Genomic DNA, 17165 nt, shown 5'->3' on the forward strand with positions numbered 1-17165 from the left:
TTTGATTTTTTTCTGCAATATTTTATACTTTTCAGTTAGTCATATTTTCTATAAATTTAAAGAAAAGAAATTAATGTATATGCACTCTCATTTTTACTATTTTTCTTTTCAGTTATGTCTTCATTCCTTTACTATACCCAAGTTTTCTTTTCTTTTTGTCTGAAGAACTTTTAACGTTTCTTGTAGTGAGGGTTTGAGAATTAGATCAGAGTCCTGGAAGCCAAGTGAATGAAGTATATCAAGAAGATGGAAGTGCTCAACCTTGCTGATAGGTGAAGAAATAGGAGGAATAAGAATTGACCCTAGATTTAATAACTTGTAGTGTGAAGTCTTTTCTGATGAAAACAAATGATTATTAGTCAAGGAATTCGCAAAGGAAATTCAGTTCAGCCATCCTTTTGGATCTCATGGATTTCTAAATTTGACCAAGACGTAATTGTCAGAGTAGGCATGAAGGTTCATTGCAGTGTTGTGTTTAATAGGAAAAAATGTAATGTTTGTTACTACTTGTACTGAGTAAGGAAATTATGGGATGAAGTGAACTGTAGCCCTTAAAAGATGAAAACATAGAACTACAATGATGTGGAAAGATGTGCATGACACATGGAAGAAACAGTTACCGAAGAGCATGTTTTAAACAATTTTCACTTACATATATGCAGTTTTCAGTCTGTGTACCAAAATGGTCCAGTGGTTATCCCTAGATGGCAGTATTTTGGTTGATTTTTCCATTTTAAAAAAACTTCATTTGTGTATTTTCTTTTGTGATGTGCCTGTGCAAGTCTTTTGCTCATTTAAAAATTTAGTATGTGTGTGATTGTGATTTTTTCCTTGATTTGAAGTGAGTTAAAAAAAATTCTGCATGTATTGCCACTCTTTTCTTGCTTTTTGGGTTGCCTTTTTTCTTTTACATCTAGTTCCTTTGAAAGAATTGAGGTATATTGTGTTATATTTTGCGTATCACAAAACTAATCCACGTATGTAGTCCAGTGATGCATCATCACCATAAATCAGTTTTCAAACATTTTCAATCTCTGAATGTTTTCAATGAACAGAAATTATTTTAATATAGTCTGATTTATTACATTGTTCTTTGTGGTTAGCAGTTGTGTATTGTTTAAAAAAGTTTTGCCTATTCCCAGGTCTTGAAGATATCGTATGGCTTCTTCTAAAAGCTTTACTGCTTTGTCTTTTACACTTAGATCTTCAGTCTATCTAGAATGGATTTTTTTTGTGTTTCTTTGTATGCATGTGAGAGGGTAGGGCCCAAAATATGTTAAGAATATCTAGTTGATAGAGTCTTTTGTTTAAAAGACCATTCTTTTCCCACTGCACTGAAGTGTGTAGCTAATATTTATCATCAATAGATATTTATTATACCTCTGTACTTAAGTAGTATGCTATGAATTATTCCAAGTGCTAAGGATACAGATTGAATAAAACAGCCAAATATCTCTGCCCTGTGGAAGTTAAATTTGACTAAAGGAGCCTCTATTAGTCTGTTCACACACTGCTATAAAGAAATACCTGAGACTGGGTAATTTATAAGGAAATGGGGTTTAATTGGCTCATGGTTCTGCAGGCTAGGAAGCATGGCAGCGTCTGCTTGGCTTCAATTATGGCAGAAGGCGAAGGGGAAGCGGGCACTTCATGTGGCCGGAGCAGGAGGAAGAGAGAGTGGTGAGGTGCTACTTTTAAACGATCAGATCTCATGAGAACTCACTCACTCATGCCACGACAGCACCAAGGGGGAGTGTTAAACCATAAGAAACTGCTCCCATGATTCAGTCACCCCCCACCAGGCCTCACCTTCAACATTGGGGATTACAATTTGACAAGATGTTTGGGTGGGGACACAGATCCAAACTGTGTCAGAGCCCTGCTTGGGTGCCAGGATTATCTCTTAAAATTTTCTCACTTACTCTGCCGGGAGGCCCTGTTTTCACCTCAGTTTTGTGGATGAGGACGTAGGCACAGAGAAGTCAAGTGGAATACAGCACTGCTGGTCCTTTCAGTAAGAGTTTCTGTTTCCCTAGACCACAGCATATATATCTGGGGTCTTGGTGTGAATCTTTTACTTACTTTTTAAAGTTTAACTTCAAAATCACTTTTCCTTGCTGTTAAAAAGATATATGTCTACTTTAAGGAAATTTTAGGTAGGATAAGTAAGCAAAAATCAAAAATTACAGAGATAATATTGTAAGCGCATGGTTGCTTTTGTAAATAAATAGTAAAATAAATTTTATTTGTAAAGATGAGATTGTACAGATAGATTTTGGCTTCCTTTTTCCCACTTAAAATAGTTTAGGCCCTTTCCCCTATCATTGTTCTTCTAAAATAGTGTTTCCCTAACTTTGGGCAGTTGAGTACAACCCTCACAATTTTTGACATGTCTGCACACCATTTGTTCTTTTACCTGCTGACCATGTTTTAAAAATCTACTTTTTAAAGTAAATCAGAAAAGGGAACTGTAATCACTACATGACTGGAAAATCAGTGGTGCTTATTGGCATAGATTAGTAGTGTAAAGGTAAATACCATTAAAAAACCCCAACCTGGGCAACATACTGAGATCTTGTCTCCATAAAAGAAAAATAAAAAAATTAGCCAGGCACAGTGGCATGCACCTGTGGTCCCAGCTACTTGGGAGGCTGAGGCTGGAAGATTGCTTGAGCTCGGGAGACTGAGGCTGTAGTGAACCATGATCGTGCCACTGCACTATAGCCTGAGTGACAGGACAAGACTTTGTCTCAAAACAAAACAAAACGAAAAACCAAAAACCCATATGACATTTTAGCCAGATACTGTTTTTTTTTTTGTTTTTTACAGAAAATTGAACAGTAGGCTGGCTCTTTTTGTTAAAAACAGGTAATGGCAGATATTAGAGAGATGTGAAAATATCTTTTGATGAAATTAGAATTGAAAGCAAACTGAAAAGGTAGTAACTTTTGCAGTATGGGATTTATTATACTCTACTAACCTTTACCAGGGTTTTTCAGGGGTTTTCAAAGTAAGAAATGAAATTTATGTTTATACCTAGTGTGTGTGTGGTAATTTTTATATATATGCATATATGCATGTGATGCAGGATTTTTTCTGTGCTGCTTCGCCAGCTGGAGACCTTTGCAGCTGGCAATGCCTCTGCCCAGGGCCTCGCTCCACCCTGGGCTTGCTGTTGGAAGTACCCTGCCCACTCGGCCTGGTGGGCTGCTCTTAGCGCCTGGCCCTGGCTGCACTCAGTCTGTGCCGGGGCCAGGCGTGCTGTAGCCTGCTTCTGCCTTGGGCACCGGCATCTAGACAAGGGGGAATGCGGTGGCACTTGAAAATTTTGGAGACATCAGCATCCGCGTGACCCCAAAGAGGGTGTTACAGCATGTCACAACTCTGGCTCAGGAGTGGCGAGGTCTGGGGCCCCAGAAGGGTTGTAGCTTCTCTCTCCTTCCCGCAGCACTACCAGTCAGCGGGGGTGGGAGGTGGGACGTGTTTCAGCCTATTTGTGTTATAGCTCATTTAATCCTGTAACCCTGCTCTGGCCCGAGGCTCCTGCACTGGCTTGGCCCCGTGGCTGCTTCCTGTCATGCGGGGCTTGCTGCCTGGCACTGGCAGAGGGCGGGGGGCTACAGTATAACAGCATTTTTCCTACCCATGATCGGTAGGTCCTGAGTTCTTGTCCTGCATCCAAGAAGAATGAGGTTATGCTCACAACCAGAGGGTGAGCAGGGCGGAAAGTTTTATTGAGTGACGAAACAGTTCTCAGCGGAGAGGGCACTCAAAATGGGCATTCCACTACCCGAAGTTGGGTAGTCCCCCAGTGTGGCTGAGTTCAGGGTTTTTAATAGTCACAGAATGGGAGAGGTGCAGGCAGTAGGTAGCATTGGAAAAGGCAACGTTTGATTAAAAAGCATTATCCAGAAAGAACCAATTGGGAAAGAGCTGGCAAACAGGAATAGAAATTCTCACTCTGGGTCGTGGGCTTCATTCAGAACCAGCAGCCTTGTCTTCAGGCTCAGGCTGTTTTTAGCTTGAAGGTGGGGTTTTGGCCGGGTGCAGTGGCTCATTTCTGTAATCCCAGCACTTTGGGAGGCCGAGGCGAGCGGATCACGAGGTCAGGAGATCGAGACCATGGTGAAACCCCGTCTCTACTAAAAATGCAAAAAAAAAATTAGCCGGGCGTGGTGGTGGGCGCCTGTAGTCCCAGCTACTCGGAGAGGCTGAGGCAGGAGAATGCCGCGAACCCAGGAGGCGGAGCTTGCAGTGAGCCGAGATCGCGCCACTGCACTCCAGCCTGGGCGACAGAGCGAGACTCTGTCTCAAAAAAAAAAAAAAATAAAATTAGTTGAGTGTTATGGTGTGAGCCTGTAGTCCTAGCTACTCAGGAGGCTGAGGTGGGAAGATTGCTTGAGCCCAGGAGTTTGAGGTTGTAGTGAGCTATGATCATGCCTCTGTACTTCAGCCTGGGTGACAAAGTGGAACCCTGATTCTTAAAAAGCACTCTTCTATTTGAATTTTGCTTTTCAGAGATTTAAAATGTAAATATTGCTCTCCTTGCAATAAAGGCCCTTGCTTTCCTTTTAATTTGAATTTTTCTGCTACGTTTTTGCTCATTTCTTTCAGCCTTTTTTTTTTTTTTTTTTGGAGACGGAGTCTCGCTCTGTCACCCGGCTGGAGTGCAGTGGCGCGATCTTGGCTCACTGCAAGCTCCGCCTCCCAGGTTCACGCCATTCTCCTGCCTCAGCCTCTCCGAGTAGCTGGGACTACAGGCGCCCGCCACCACGCCTGGCTAATTTTTTGTATTTTTAGTAGAGATGGGGTTTCACCATGGTCTCGATCTCCTGACCTCGTGATCCGCCCGCCTCGGTCTCCCAAAGTGCTGGGATTACAAGCGTGAGCCACCGTGCCCGGCCCTTTCAGCCTTTTTTTTATATGAATTTGTTATTTTGCTTACCTTGGTGTGTAGGGGATCTCCTCAATTCAGCTTTGTTTTATTAAAACATTCTCATTGCAGTCTATTAAATTGATTTCATGGGCCAAAACCAGTAGTTGGAAAACACCTAGGACACATTTTTCTGTATGGAAAGTACATTGATTTCTGAGTAGAACAGGCTTAGGTCTGAATCCTGTGTCTCTCATTTGCTAGCTTTGTGACTCTTAACTGTTAGTTACTTAATGCAGAATTTGCAGCATTTTTAAAGCAGGAAATTGATTCCTCATATAATTCTCAAAGTAGGGAATTTTCCAATTGAAATATATTCTGTGTTAGTTCGTGGCTCCTACTGTTAAACATATGTCACTGCTAAGAGCCTGTTGTACCTATACATAAACTAAATGAAAATGGAGGCTAGGTCATTGGAACCAGCCTACCACTTCCATTGATTGGTATGAAAGAGAGACGGGGAACGTGCAGAAGAGATTCTAGGATTATAGAAATGCTCTGAAGAAAGAATGAATCCTAGGTGGTAGCTGAGATTCCATAGCAGACACAGTATTGCTGTACTAAATTACCCAGTTGATGAAAACATCTTGACAAGTTTTCAAGTCACAGTATTGTGTGATTTTTGTTTGTTTGTTTGTTTTAGAGTGATAATGCAATGGGGTACACTTTGTCAGGTTTGGTTTTATATAGAATTCAGTTTCAGAAATGTAATTTACATCTGGGCTACCTAGAATGCATTCGTTTCCCAGGGTGAAGACTTTTTGCATTGGGGTCGCCATGTTCATGAAAATGCACAGATAAAAAGGAAAGTTACTTTTGCTAATCTATTTGTCATAATAAAAAACACACTATATGTATTTTCAGTTATTTTTTATTTTGTTTATTAGTATTATTGCTTTTTTATAGAGATGAAGCTTGCTCTGTTGCCCGGGCTGGAGTGCATTGGCATTATCTTAGGTTATTGAAGCCTCAAACTTCTGAGATCCTCTCACCTTAGCCTCCTGAGTAGCTGGGAGGCTTGGCTTATTTTTAAAATTTTTTAAGAGATAGAGTCTCACTGTGTTGTGCAGGATGGTCTCAAACTCCTCACCTCAGGCAGTCCTCCTCCCTCGGCCTCCCAAGTGCTGGGATTACAGGAGTGAGCCACTGTGCCCAGCCCTTCAGGTTGTTTTTTTTTTTTTAATAGCAGTGTGGAATTTGATTATTCTTCCCATCCTCTTTCACTGAACATATTTGTGATCAGTTGGTATGAAATTTCCAAATCTGACTCTGAGGATAATGGAGACCTGACTAACTGAACTAACCAGACAACCATCCAAACCAATCATCCTTAGAATGGAAACTTATGCTACTTCCAGTTATGTTCAGAATTCAGTTTATGAAGACAGAGTAACTTTTGTGCCTGTGTTTTCCCTTCTTTTCTTTTTTTTTTTTTTGTTTTTTGAGACAGAGTCTTGCTCTGTCGCCCAGACTGGAGTGCAGTGGTACTCACTGCAACCTCTGCCTCCCGGGTTCAAGAGATTCTTCTGCCTCAGCCTCACAAGTAGCTGAGACTACAGGCATGTGCCACCACGCCTGGCTAATTTTTGTATTTTTAGTAGAGACGGGGTTTCACCATGTTGGCCAGGATGGTCTCGAACTCCTGGCCTCAAGTGAGCCGCCTACTTCAGCCACCCAAAGTGCTGGGATTACAGGCATGAGCCACTGCGCCCAGCCTGTGTTTTCTTTGTGATGGTGGAAAGAGTGTCTTTGAAACAAGATTAGGATCTTTATTGTGCTGCAAATAGCTATAATATATATGCAGTCTAACTGGGAAGGTAGTGTCGTACAGAGTCTAGCTTTGAATCTTGGTACTTTTTGATGCATAACCCAAGGCAAGTTGTGTAACATTTCTGAGCTATGGTTCCCCCAATGTGTAAAACAGGATATAGCTGCTGTCATACAAGGTCATTGTTAGAGGTAATTTATATAAAGTTCCTATCACAATGCCTGACCATCATAGGCAGTCATTAAATAACAATTATTTTCTCTATTCTTCTTTGGAGCTACTTGATAAAGTATATAGTTGGTCATGTTTTTAATATCCAATGAATGACTGGTTTCATAATTTTTACTTACAAAGGCCACCCAGGAACAGGTGTTAGAGTATTGTGGTATTTGGTAGTTATGAAATATCACATATTGGGATGGAGTCTGTCATGATGGCATCAGTGCAGCTTCCTTACTTAGGTTGGTGCTACCACATGGGCTACATCATTTTGCCATAGCAATGATTTTTGAGCAGAGATAGATCAGAATTACTTGGAGAACTTGAAAGGAAAACGTATGCCTAGGCTCCATCTGCCCCATGGTCAGCTGTATATATATGGCTTCATGTTATTTATAGTCCTCATTCATGCCCCAAGTCCATGGACCTCTAGTAAAAAACCACTGATAACCATGGTTTTCCAAATATGAATTTAATGGCAAGCAGGACATACCCCTGAATTTAGATATCAACATACTTCGTGAATTACCCTACCATGGCGAGGTCAGGATGTATGTGAAGAGCATCACAGACTGTCACATGGGCCAAGGAAAGATGCCTAAGGAGAAAGAAGGGCCAGGCCTGAGATGGTAGTGCTTTAATATATTCTCCCACAGTGTCAAGTTTAGGAGCCCGCATCCCTAGGGCACTGGTTTTCAAGTGGAGAGAGTAATTTAGCCCCCTTCCCCGCGACATTTGGCAATCTGGAGACGTTTTTGATTCTCACAGTTCAGGGGGTGTGGGATGCTCCTGGCACAGGCACTGGCCAGGGATGCTGCTAACCTTCTATAATGCACACGGCAGCCCCACAACAAAGAAATATCCATCCCAAAATGGCAATAGTACTAAAATTGATCTGCCTGAGAGTCTAGCTTCTTCTTCCTAGATTATATCTTTGATTGGTAGTAGTATCAGAATAATAGGAGGGTCTGCATTGTAATCTATTTACATGTGATGCTCCTTGGTAGACATAAGAGGAAGGAAATGATGAGAAGGGTAGAAAGTAAACTGGTTGGTGTTTCAAATAACTTTTCCTTCTCGTAAGTGTTGGAGACTTAAAGAGGATTTCAACTCTCAGATTGGCCATGGTTTCACATGAGGGTTTGGATGTAGGAAATGACCTTTCTTTTCTCTTGGGAAGCTCATTGTTTTTACCTCACCCTTGAACCTGTGACCTTTTGTCTCTTGCCTTTAAGGAATAAAATTCAAAGTGATTAAAAAAATTATAGCTTCCCTAAGAGAATTTTCTATTCTTGCCATCACCACTTACTCCTGCGACCCTGTGTATGGATTGAGTATCCCTTATCTGCTTGGGACCAAACGTGTTTCTGATTTTGGAAATGTACAGATTTTAGAATATCTGTGTTACACTTTTGGAATTAGGATTTTTGCATGTGGGATGCTCAACCAGTAGCAGGCTGAGAAGGATGACGGGGAATAGGAGAGGACTGTATTGTATTTAACAAAGTGGATGTTTCCTTTGTCTCCCAAAAGTATTTGGTGAAGAGAGAGGAAGGAATTACGCCAGGCTATTGCTCTAGTCCAGTGTTTGCCAATAAGTGCTGAGTTATTATTAATAGATATTATTATAAAAGGGGGGCTGTCCATGTCCAACAAACGGGAAAGTTGGATTGAATGAATTTAGCCTAATTTTAAAATGATAGTATATTATAGAGCCTTTCGTATCTTAATGGAGTGTATTCTAACTTCTGAGAGACAGATATATATATATATAAAATATATCTCTGAATAGAATATATATATTTACACACACACACACACACACACAGAGAGAGAGAGAGAGTCTAGAGTGCAAGGATGTGTATAGCCTTTCTCTAATTTCTAAACCTAATTAGACTCTTGGATGCTTTTTTCTCCAGACACCTTTTGCATCGCCTGGAATCCTCTGGTCAGTGTAGCTTGAAAGCAGCATTTTCCCTTTGGTTTCTTCTCCTGAAGCCTTTATAAAAGAAGTTGAAAAGTATATAGGATGGGAGAACTATTGCAACCCCCATGGTTTTATTAAAAACAATTTTATTAAATTGTATGTCTAGCCTGCTTTATGAAGCCTTAAGATAATAGCTGCTGTTTTCTTCAGGGGGTTGTTTCCTTATCAACCATATAAGTAAACATCATTTCTCTGTTTTGGAATAAATGAAGAATGAAATTTTCTCACTGTGAAGAGTTGTTTCATGTATAGTGTACAGGGATTTCTGACATTTCTTGTGTTTCCATCTTAAGTAAAGAAAATATTAAGGTGGTTTAGGTCACAATAGCCCTGGAGGATTCTGGCTCCTATATTTCAAAAGCTTTTAGTTTAAAACATATATACATCTCTTGACTGGGTGTGGTGGCTCATGCCTGTAATTCCAACACTTTGGGAGGCTGAGGCGGGCGGATCACGAGTTCAAGAGATCGAGACCGTCCTGGCCAACATGGTGAAACCCCGTCTCTACTAAAAGTACAAAAATTAGCTGGGCATGGTGGTGTGCGCCTGTAATCCCAGCTACTCGGGAGGCTGAGGCAGGAGAATCGCTTGAAGCCGGGAGGCGGAGGTTGCAGTGAGTTGAGATCGTGCCATCGCACTCCAGCCTGGGTGACAGAGCGAGACTCCGTATCAAAAACAAAAAACAAAAAACAAAAACACAAAAAACAGAAAACGAAACAAAACCATATACGCATCCCTCATATGTTTCCTCTGCAGTACCTGGAGACATGGGGTGGGGACTGATTTCCCATCTCTCTTCCACTTAATTCCTCATTCCTTTCCGTGCTCCACCTTTCATGTTTCCAGCCATTCGTTCACCTTACCACTCTTAGAACCCAGACATTGTGGCCTTGCAAGATGGCTTTGTAACTACCAAACTCAGGGGATGCTGTACTGAGTCACTGCTCCCCCTTTCTTTATTCCCCTGAGGAAACCTGCTTGCTTTAGTAACCCTTAGGTCCCTTCAAGATAGAAATAAAAAGATTACATGGAGAGACCTCCATAAATACTACCTTTGTTTCCTTGTTCTTCATCCCATTCATAATTATTTAACTGCTTTCACCACTCCAGTCCTGTTTTGGACTCGTGGACACACTGCCTTCCTCTCTAGCTCATGGTTGAGTTTTACATAGAGCCCCACCCTCCTGTCCCTCTCCCTCATTGTGGACCTTGATGCTGTGGGGTTTATAAGATTTTACTGAGAAAGCCAGGTTTTCCCCATAGGCAGCCATCTGGAGCATCCTGTCAAAATCTCTGAAATTAGAAAAGCATAAGAAGATAACACAGGGGAAAAGTAGCATCTTCTTTTTTTTTTTTTTTTTTTTTTGTTCTTTTTTTTTTTAAATTATACTTTAAGTTCTAGGGTACATGGGCACAACGTGCAGGTTTGTTACATATGTGTACATGTGCCATGTTGGTGTGCTGCACCCATTAACTCGTCATTTACATTAGGTTTATCTCCTAATGCTATCCCCCCACCTCCCCCTACCTCCCCCCACCCCACAACAGGCCCCGGTGTGTGATGTTCCCCTTCTTGTGTCCAACTGTTCTCATTGTTCAATTCCCACCTATGAGTGAGAACATGCGGTGTTTGGTTTTTTGTCCTTGTGATAGTTTGCTGAGAATGATGGTTACCAGCTTCATCCATGTCCCTACAAAGGACATGAACTCATCATTTTTTATGGCTGCATAGTATTCCATGGTGTATATGTGCCACATTTTCTTAATCCAGTCTATCATTGATGGACATTTGGGTTGGTTCCAAGTCTTTGCTATTGTGAATAATGCCGCAGTGAAAAGTAGCATCTTCAAATCGGAGAGTGAAGTAATGTTTTCTGGAATACCCATTATGCACTAAGCATTGTGTAGGGTAGTCTCCATCCCCACAACAACTCTGTGTGTTTGTATTTGTTCCCAGGGTAAAAGAACTTGCTCAGGCTCACACACACACACATTGAATGAGTGACCAAATCAGGAATCCAACTTCTCTTTGGCTTCAAAGCCTTTGACTTTCCTACTCCATCATACTGCATCCCTGATCAGAGCCAGTTTTGTGACCTGTAGAGCGGCTAGTGTTCAGTGGTGATTCTTATGTCATTACCTACATTGGTATTTTCAAATGTATTGTTTGGAAATACTGTATAAATAGTCCTAACATTTTAGGACTTGAAGAACATAAAGGAAAAATGGGGAAAATTTGAGAGAGGCTTACTCCCTAAAGACAACAAACAGGATCTTATAAACACTGATAACTTAAATAGATCTATAATATCCTTTTGAATAATACTATGAGACAAATGTTGTTTAAATTTTATACTCCAATCTTATAATTTTAGGTTTTGGAAGGAATCTTAGACTGCTATCCATAAATGAGTTGTTACTCTTTTCAGAGCACAACTAGCCCACTTCCCCTTCTCATTAAGTTTCCATTTAGCCATTAGGTGGGAGCTTCAAAAGGGAAAATCCAATCATGTATAATCTCTAGTTAATGGGCATCTATTGAGCGACTGGGTCACCAGAAAGAATAATTACACAGTACCTCTTTGTGCAGTAAACACAAAAATCAAAAGCTAATGCATTCCCAAGGCAAGCCAGATTGTTACTGGCTAACAGCATCCTCCTCTTCAGGGAGAAGGTTGGGGCACCCACTATGCTTGCTAGCGGAGATTGCAAAGCCATTCCAGAAAAACAAGGCTATCAAGGGAGGAAAGACGAAGGCAGGGGGGCTTCCAAGGCTTTGCTGCTTCTAATTGCGGATTCCTTGGGGTGCATTACTGAATAGCAGATCATCTAGTAAATGTTTTGTGCAATCATCAGAAACTTCATGAGTCTTTGGAATTTCTTGTCACAAGTACAAAAACAGTGATGACTGAGGTTGAGCTTCAGCCTTACTCCCACAATTTAGCCTTTTTTTCTAAGCACACCCAACCTTTGTAAGTAATGACTTTATGCTTGCTTTCGTCTAACCACTAACTTTATTGATTTATGAAAGATGAGCACATCTCCCTTGACCCAAAATGGCATGTGTTAGCCACAAAGCCAAATAGTTCTTGGGTTTGTATTGGTACACTCTAGTTTGGGTTTTCAAAATTATTTCTTGTAGTTATTTAGGATTTGCAAAACTTGGTATAATTCAAATAACCTGTTTTTCCCCCCCTAGAACACTTCAGTTATGGAAGATCAAAATGAAGATGAGTCCCCAAAGAAAAATACTCTTTGGCAGGTAGGAATGACGGCGCACAGATTAGATAGCAACTGACTTACTGTAGATAGGATGCTCCCTCAGTTAATGTCCTCAGTGGAATCAAGAGCCAAGCATTTTTGTTTTCTTTTGTGCAGTTTTGCTAGTTTCAGAATCCACCCTAATTTATCTTCATTCCATAGGGAATTGTCATTACAAATATGCTAAATAATTTTGGAGTTTCCACAAAGATTCTGAAGTGGCTATAGCCTAAAATGTTCTGTCTGTGGCCTCTGCCTAAGCCAAAGATGGACAGTGATGGCATCCTTTGTCACCAGAAGGGCACCATGCCACACACCAGTATACACATGGATGGCCTTTTCTCCTTTTGCTCTCAACCTTTCCTCTTCTTTCCCATTTCCATTGGTTTGCCTTTTCCTTTTAAGCTCGTCTCCTTCTCCCTTGGCTCTAGTTTAAGGTTTGCCAGTTTTCTTCCCAATTTCCCAGGTTGTGTGTGTGTGTGTGTGTGTGTGTGTGTGTGTGTATGTGTGTGTATGTATGTGTGGTTGGGGGTTTGGGGAGCAAGCAAAGTTTCACGATTTGGTGTTTTATCAACCATGCTGGTACACATGGCTTTCCCCTTCACGAAGACAGGAGTAAAAGCAAAACAAATCTAAATCTGAAGATAATAATGTAAAAATAAATTCTCTGGGTTCATTTGATTTGAAACTAAAAAGATAGATTAGTTAGCAGGAACAAAGTGCACCCAACACATTTAAGAGGAAATGAAGCAAAGAAAAACAATGCTAGGAAGAGCTTGCTGGGCTGAGCACGTGGTTGGAAATAACATATTGAAAATGTGCTATAGAATAGTGCACATGCTGTTATTTTCTTCTTAACACTGTGTACAGACTGAGTTTTGTACCCTCCACGTTTATTATTTTGCAGTGGGATGCTCTTCATTTACTATGATTTTTCAATTGGCAGTTGTTCTTCACACTTTAGCTTTCAGTTTTTCTTTCATTTATCTTTCAGTCAACTAGTTAATAGTTACACAAACACTCTAGGGAGGCCAGATGATGAGGAACTTGTCTGTAAATAAAATAACACTTTTGCTTGTCAAATGAATTAATGACTGTGAAAGTACTTTGTAAATTATAAAGCAGTACACAAATGCAAGTTGTTATCATATTTAACCTGTTACGAACCATTATTTGGCAAGTTATTTGGAATCAAATATAGAAATAAAGGGAAGGAAAGCATACGTAGTTTTCTTTCTTAAGGCACTTTTGAGATTTTGATGTATATCCTTTACTCTGTCATGGTGTGTTCCCCTTGTCATGAATTACTGTGATCATAATGTTTTATAAAATCCTGGATCTTGCCTTTTGTTTCTTGATATTATTTCGTAAGCATGTTCTGTTGCTATAAAAATATTACCTTTTTTTTTTTTTTTGACGCAGTCTTGCTGTGCACCCCAGGCTGGAGTGCAGTGGTGCGATCTCAGCTCACTGCACCCTCTGCCTCCGAGGTTCAGGCATTTCTCCTGCCTCAGCCTCTTCAGTAGCTGGGATTACAGGCGCCTGCCACTACTTTTGTATTTTTAGTAGAGACAGGGTTTCACCATGTTGGCCAGAGTGGTCTCGAACTCCTGACCTTAAGTGATCCAGCCAACTTGGCCTCCCAAAGTGCTGGGATTACAGGCGTGAGCCACCATGCCTGGCCAAAATCTTACTTTATATGTTATTTTAGTGGCTTACATTACAACTCTTAATGGTGATGTGTTAGAATTTGTTTTAAATAGTTACCTGTAATTGGGCAGTTATTTCTAACTTTTCCTTGTTATATTGTGGTGGACATCCTTATGCTTAAAGCAACTTAGATGCCCCTTATTCTTGCCAATATTCATCACAGCAAAGACTTTTCATCTCTGTTTTGAACTCCATATTTTTTGGATCTGTTAAGACTCAAATGTCTTAGTATAAGCAAAATTTCAAAATCCTTGTTCAGTGCTTCCCCCTGGTGGTACTTGGTGTCAGTGAGCTTTTCCTCACCCAAGATACAAGGGAAGAAACATTCCTCGACAATGGGGCGGTAGGATAAATTGAGTAGAAGATAGATGCCTTCCCATCTTATACCTCTAAATGTGGACATAAGAACTTCAGACAAGATTGTTTGTCAAGGAAGACTGAAGACTCCTTTGGATATTTATAAAGGATGTTTTCTCTGGGATGGGTTTAGTCCACTTTAAGTTAGGGGACATACTGACAGTGAAAGCTCTTGGTTCATTCCATGTAAGACTCCTGAGATAAGTTCCTAATGGAATTAATAGGTATTTGTAATTCAACTCTTCAGTTCTTAGAATTATCTTTTGTGTTATTTTTTCTGGTATTATGTATGAGGAGGCTGTCAGAAGAGTGGTTGACAGCTTGACAAATGTTTGACGAAAGTATTGAGGTTATTTTGTTTTTAGACAGGGAGGTTACTGCACTTGATAGTAGTTGTGGTTTGAGTCTAGTGATTGAGATTGTTTTTAATGTTACTGTCCAGATGCAGTGTATGTAGTTTCAGTTTTTAAAAAATATATACTGATGTTATGTAAGGACTTATAGGAAGATTTGTTGAGAAATGCATTGTTAGTATAAGAGTCTGTGAGTTGTCCATGAACCACCTATGTAAGATGCAGAACTTTTCAGGTATACATGGTTTATTTACCTTGGGTCACTTTCTGAGAAGGTAATCAAGAAGGATGGGAAAGTCTAAACTGTTTTGCCAGATTAGTAGCCCTGGGAAACAGTATGGAGGAGATTGAAACTGTTGGGTAAAATGAAGCTTTTTGGATTGAATTGCTTTCAGGTTTCAACACAACACAGCTTATCTTTGTTATATAGACCTGTGGTTCTCAGCATGTGGTCCCTAAAGTGTAGTCTCTGGACCAGCGGCATCAGCATTGCAGGGAAACTTGTTAGAAATACAAATTCATGGGCTCCACTCGAGACTAATAAAACCAAAACCTCTAGGGTGGGACCCAGCAATCTGTGTGTTTAACAATCCCTCCTGTTATTCTGATGCTAGCTCAAGTTTGAGAACCATTAGCATAGATGTATGTAGCATTAACTTTCAACTTTGAGAAAGTAAAACAGACTGTTAATAATCAATCACTTGCCACTTTGCCAAGTTGAGCAGTTTCTCCAAGATGGTTATCTCCAGCATTAGCTATCTTTGGAGACTATAATTCATATAGATCCCATGTATAGAGATACCCAGTATATATCTTTGGAGCATCATTTTGTAATAAGCATTGGAAAATGATAATTTAAGGTGCCTTTTAGAAATAGCTATAATTTTGGCATTTCCTTGTAGTGACTAATTTGAGGACACAGACCCTGAATACATTTTTAATTCCTGAATGAATTAATAAAGGAATGAGTTTGGCTTTAGGGTAAAAGTGGCATTTTAAGATTAAATACACAGGGTGAAAAATATTTCTAATGAAATATTAATTAGGTTTCTTTCCTTGTTAAACTAATTTTTTTTTGTTTTTCTAAAATAGATAAGTAATGGAACATCATCTGTGATCGTCTCCAGAAAGAGGCCATCAGAAGGAAACTATCAAAAAGAAAAAGACTTGTGTATTAAATATTTTGACCAGTGGTCTGAATCAGATCAAGTGGAATTTGTGGAACATCTTATTTCACGAATGTGTCATTATCAGCATGGACATATTAACTCTTACCTGAAGCCCATGTTGCAGCGGGACTTTATTACCGCTTTACCAGGTAACTGTACTTGTCTTTTCAAAAGCTGAGCAGTTGAAGAATGCCCAGCCCAAGGACCTAGGTGGATATTTATGAAATGATTACTGTGTGAGGCAGCATTTCTTTGGGACACATACTTTAACATATGGAACTCGAGGAATTATAATTTAGTGTCTATCTAGGAAATATAGGCAGTATCTTTAATAGTGTTCATTATTGGCTGGGCGCAGTGGCTCAACACCTGTAATTCCAGCACTTTGGGAGGCCAAGGCAGGTGGATCACCTGAGGTCAGAAGTTTGATACCAGCCTGGCCAACATGGTGAAACCCTGTCTTTACTAAAAGTACAAAAATTAGCCGGGGGTGGTGGCGGATGCCTGTAATCCCAGCTTCTCAGGAGGGTGAGGCGGGAGGATAGCTTGAACCCGGGAGGTGGAGGTTGCGGTGAGCCGAGATTGTACCACTGCACTCCAGCCTGGGTGACAAGAGCGAGACTCTGTCTCCAAAAAAAAAAAAAAAAAAAAGTGTTCATTATTGGTCATAACTTGCTTCATTTGGTCTGTTGAATGAGTTAATGATATGCTTTTTATTTTGATGTAGTTTAGAGTCTGCACTTTGCCTTGTATGTAATTTTAAAAAAACTGGTACTCTTTTCCGTTCAAACGTAGTTTGTATGTTTGGGAAGTGTCCCAAAAGTTTAGGACATTCATTTGTATCTGAAGTGGCACTTAAGGAATGGCAAAAATATATTGGGAAAACTGGTAGCATGTCTTTATTATATTTCTCAAAAGCCGTTTCTGCATCCTCTCCCTCACTACTGTCTTCCCACATATGTCTCATACACACATAGGTGTGTACACGCATGCACACACACACACACACACACACACCTGGTTAAATTTAATTTTTAAAAGTAGACTTTATATTTTTAGAGCAGTTTTTGAGGTTCAGATCAAAATTGAAGAGAAAATGCAGAGAATTCCCATATTCACATAACCTGTTCCCTCAGCCTGCCCCACTATCAGCATTGCACAGCAGAGCAGTACATTTGTTACAATTCATGAACCTAAGCTGACACATCATTATTACCCCAAATTCATAGGTTACATTAGGGTTTACCCTTGCTGTTATTCATTTTGTGGGTTTGGTCAAATGTATAATGACATATCTGCCTTAAGAGTCTCCTACAGAATGCTTTCACTGTGCTGCACTTATTTATTTCCCTTTGATTTTTTAAAAATAATTTAAAATTTGCTGTATTCTGTACCACCTTTTTGTTTT

The 17165-nt window shown here is 40.2% G+C and overlaps 1 protein-coding gene across 11 annotated transcripts in view; it reads left to right on the forward strand.

Moving 5' to 3' along the window:
* The window catches only part of FBXW11 (F-box and WD repeat domain containing 11), a 148258-nt gene that overhangs the window by 82806 nt on the left and 48287 nt on the right, over positions 1-17165 (forward strand). For 6 of the 11 annotated variants that reach the window (XM_055285248.2, XM_055285245.2, XM_055285250.2 and 3 more), the window contains 2 exons: positions 12107-12169; positions 15681-15906. In XM_055285248.2, the coding sequence (XP_055141223.1) occupies positions 12107-12169; positions 15681-15906 (289 nt within the window). The remainder of the gene's footprint in view (positions 1-12106; positions 12170-15680; positions 15907-17165) is intronic. The other 5 variants (XM_055285253.2, XM_055285246.2, XM_055285247.2 and 2 more) reach the window with 1 other exon arrangement.

Source organism: Symphalangus syndactylus, chromosome 7 (genome assembly GCF_028878055.3).
Source record: "Symphalangus syndactylus isolate Jambi chromosome 7, NHGRI_mSymSyn1-v2.1_pri, whole genome shotgun sequence".
NCBI classification, from domain to species: Eukaryota; Metazoa; Chordata; class Mammalia; order Primates; family Hylobatidae; genus Symphalangus; species Symphalangus syndactylus.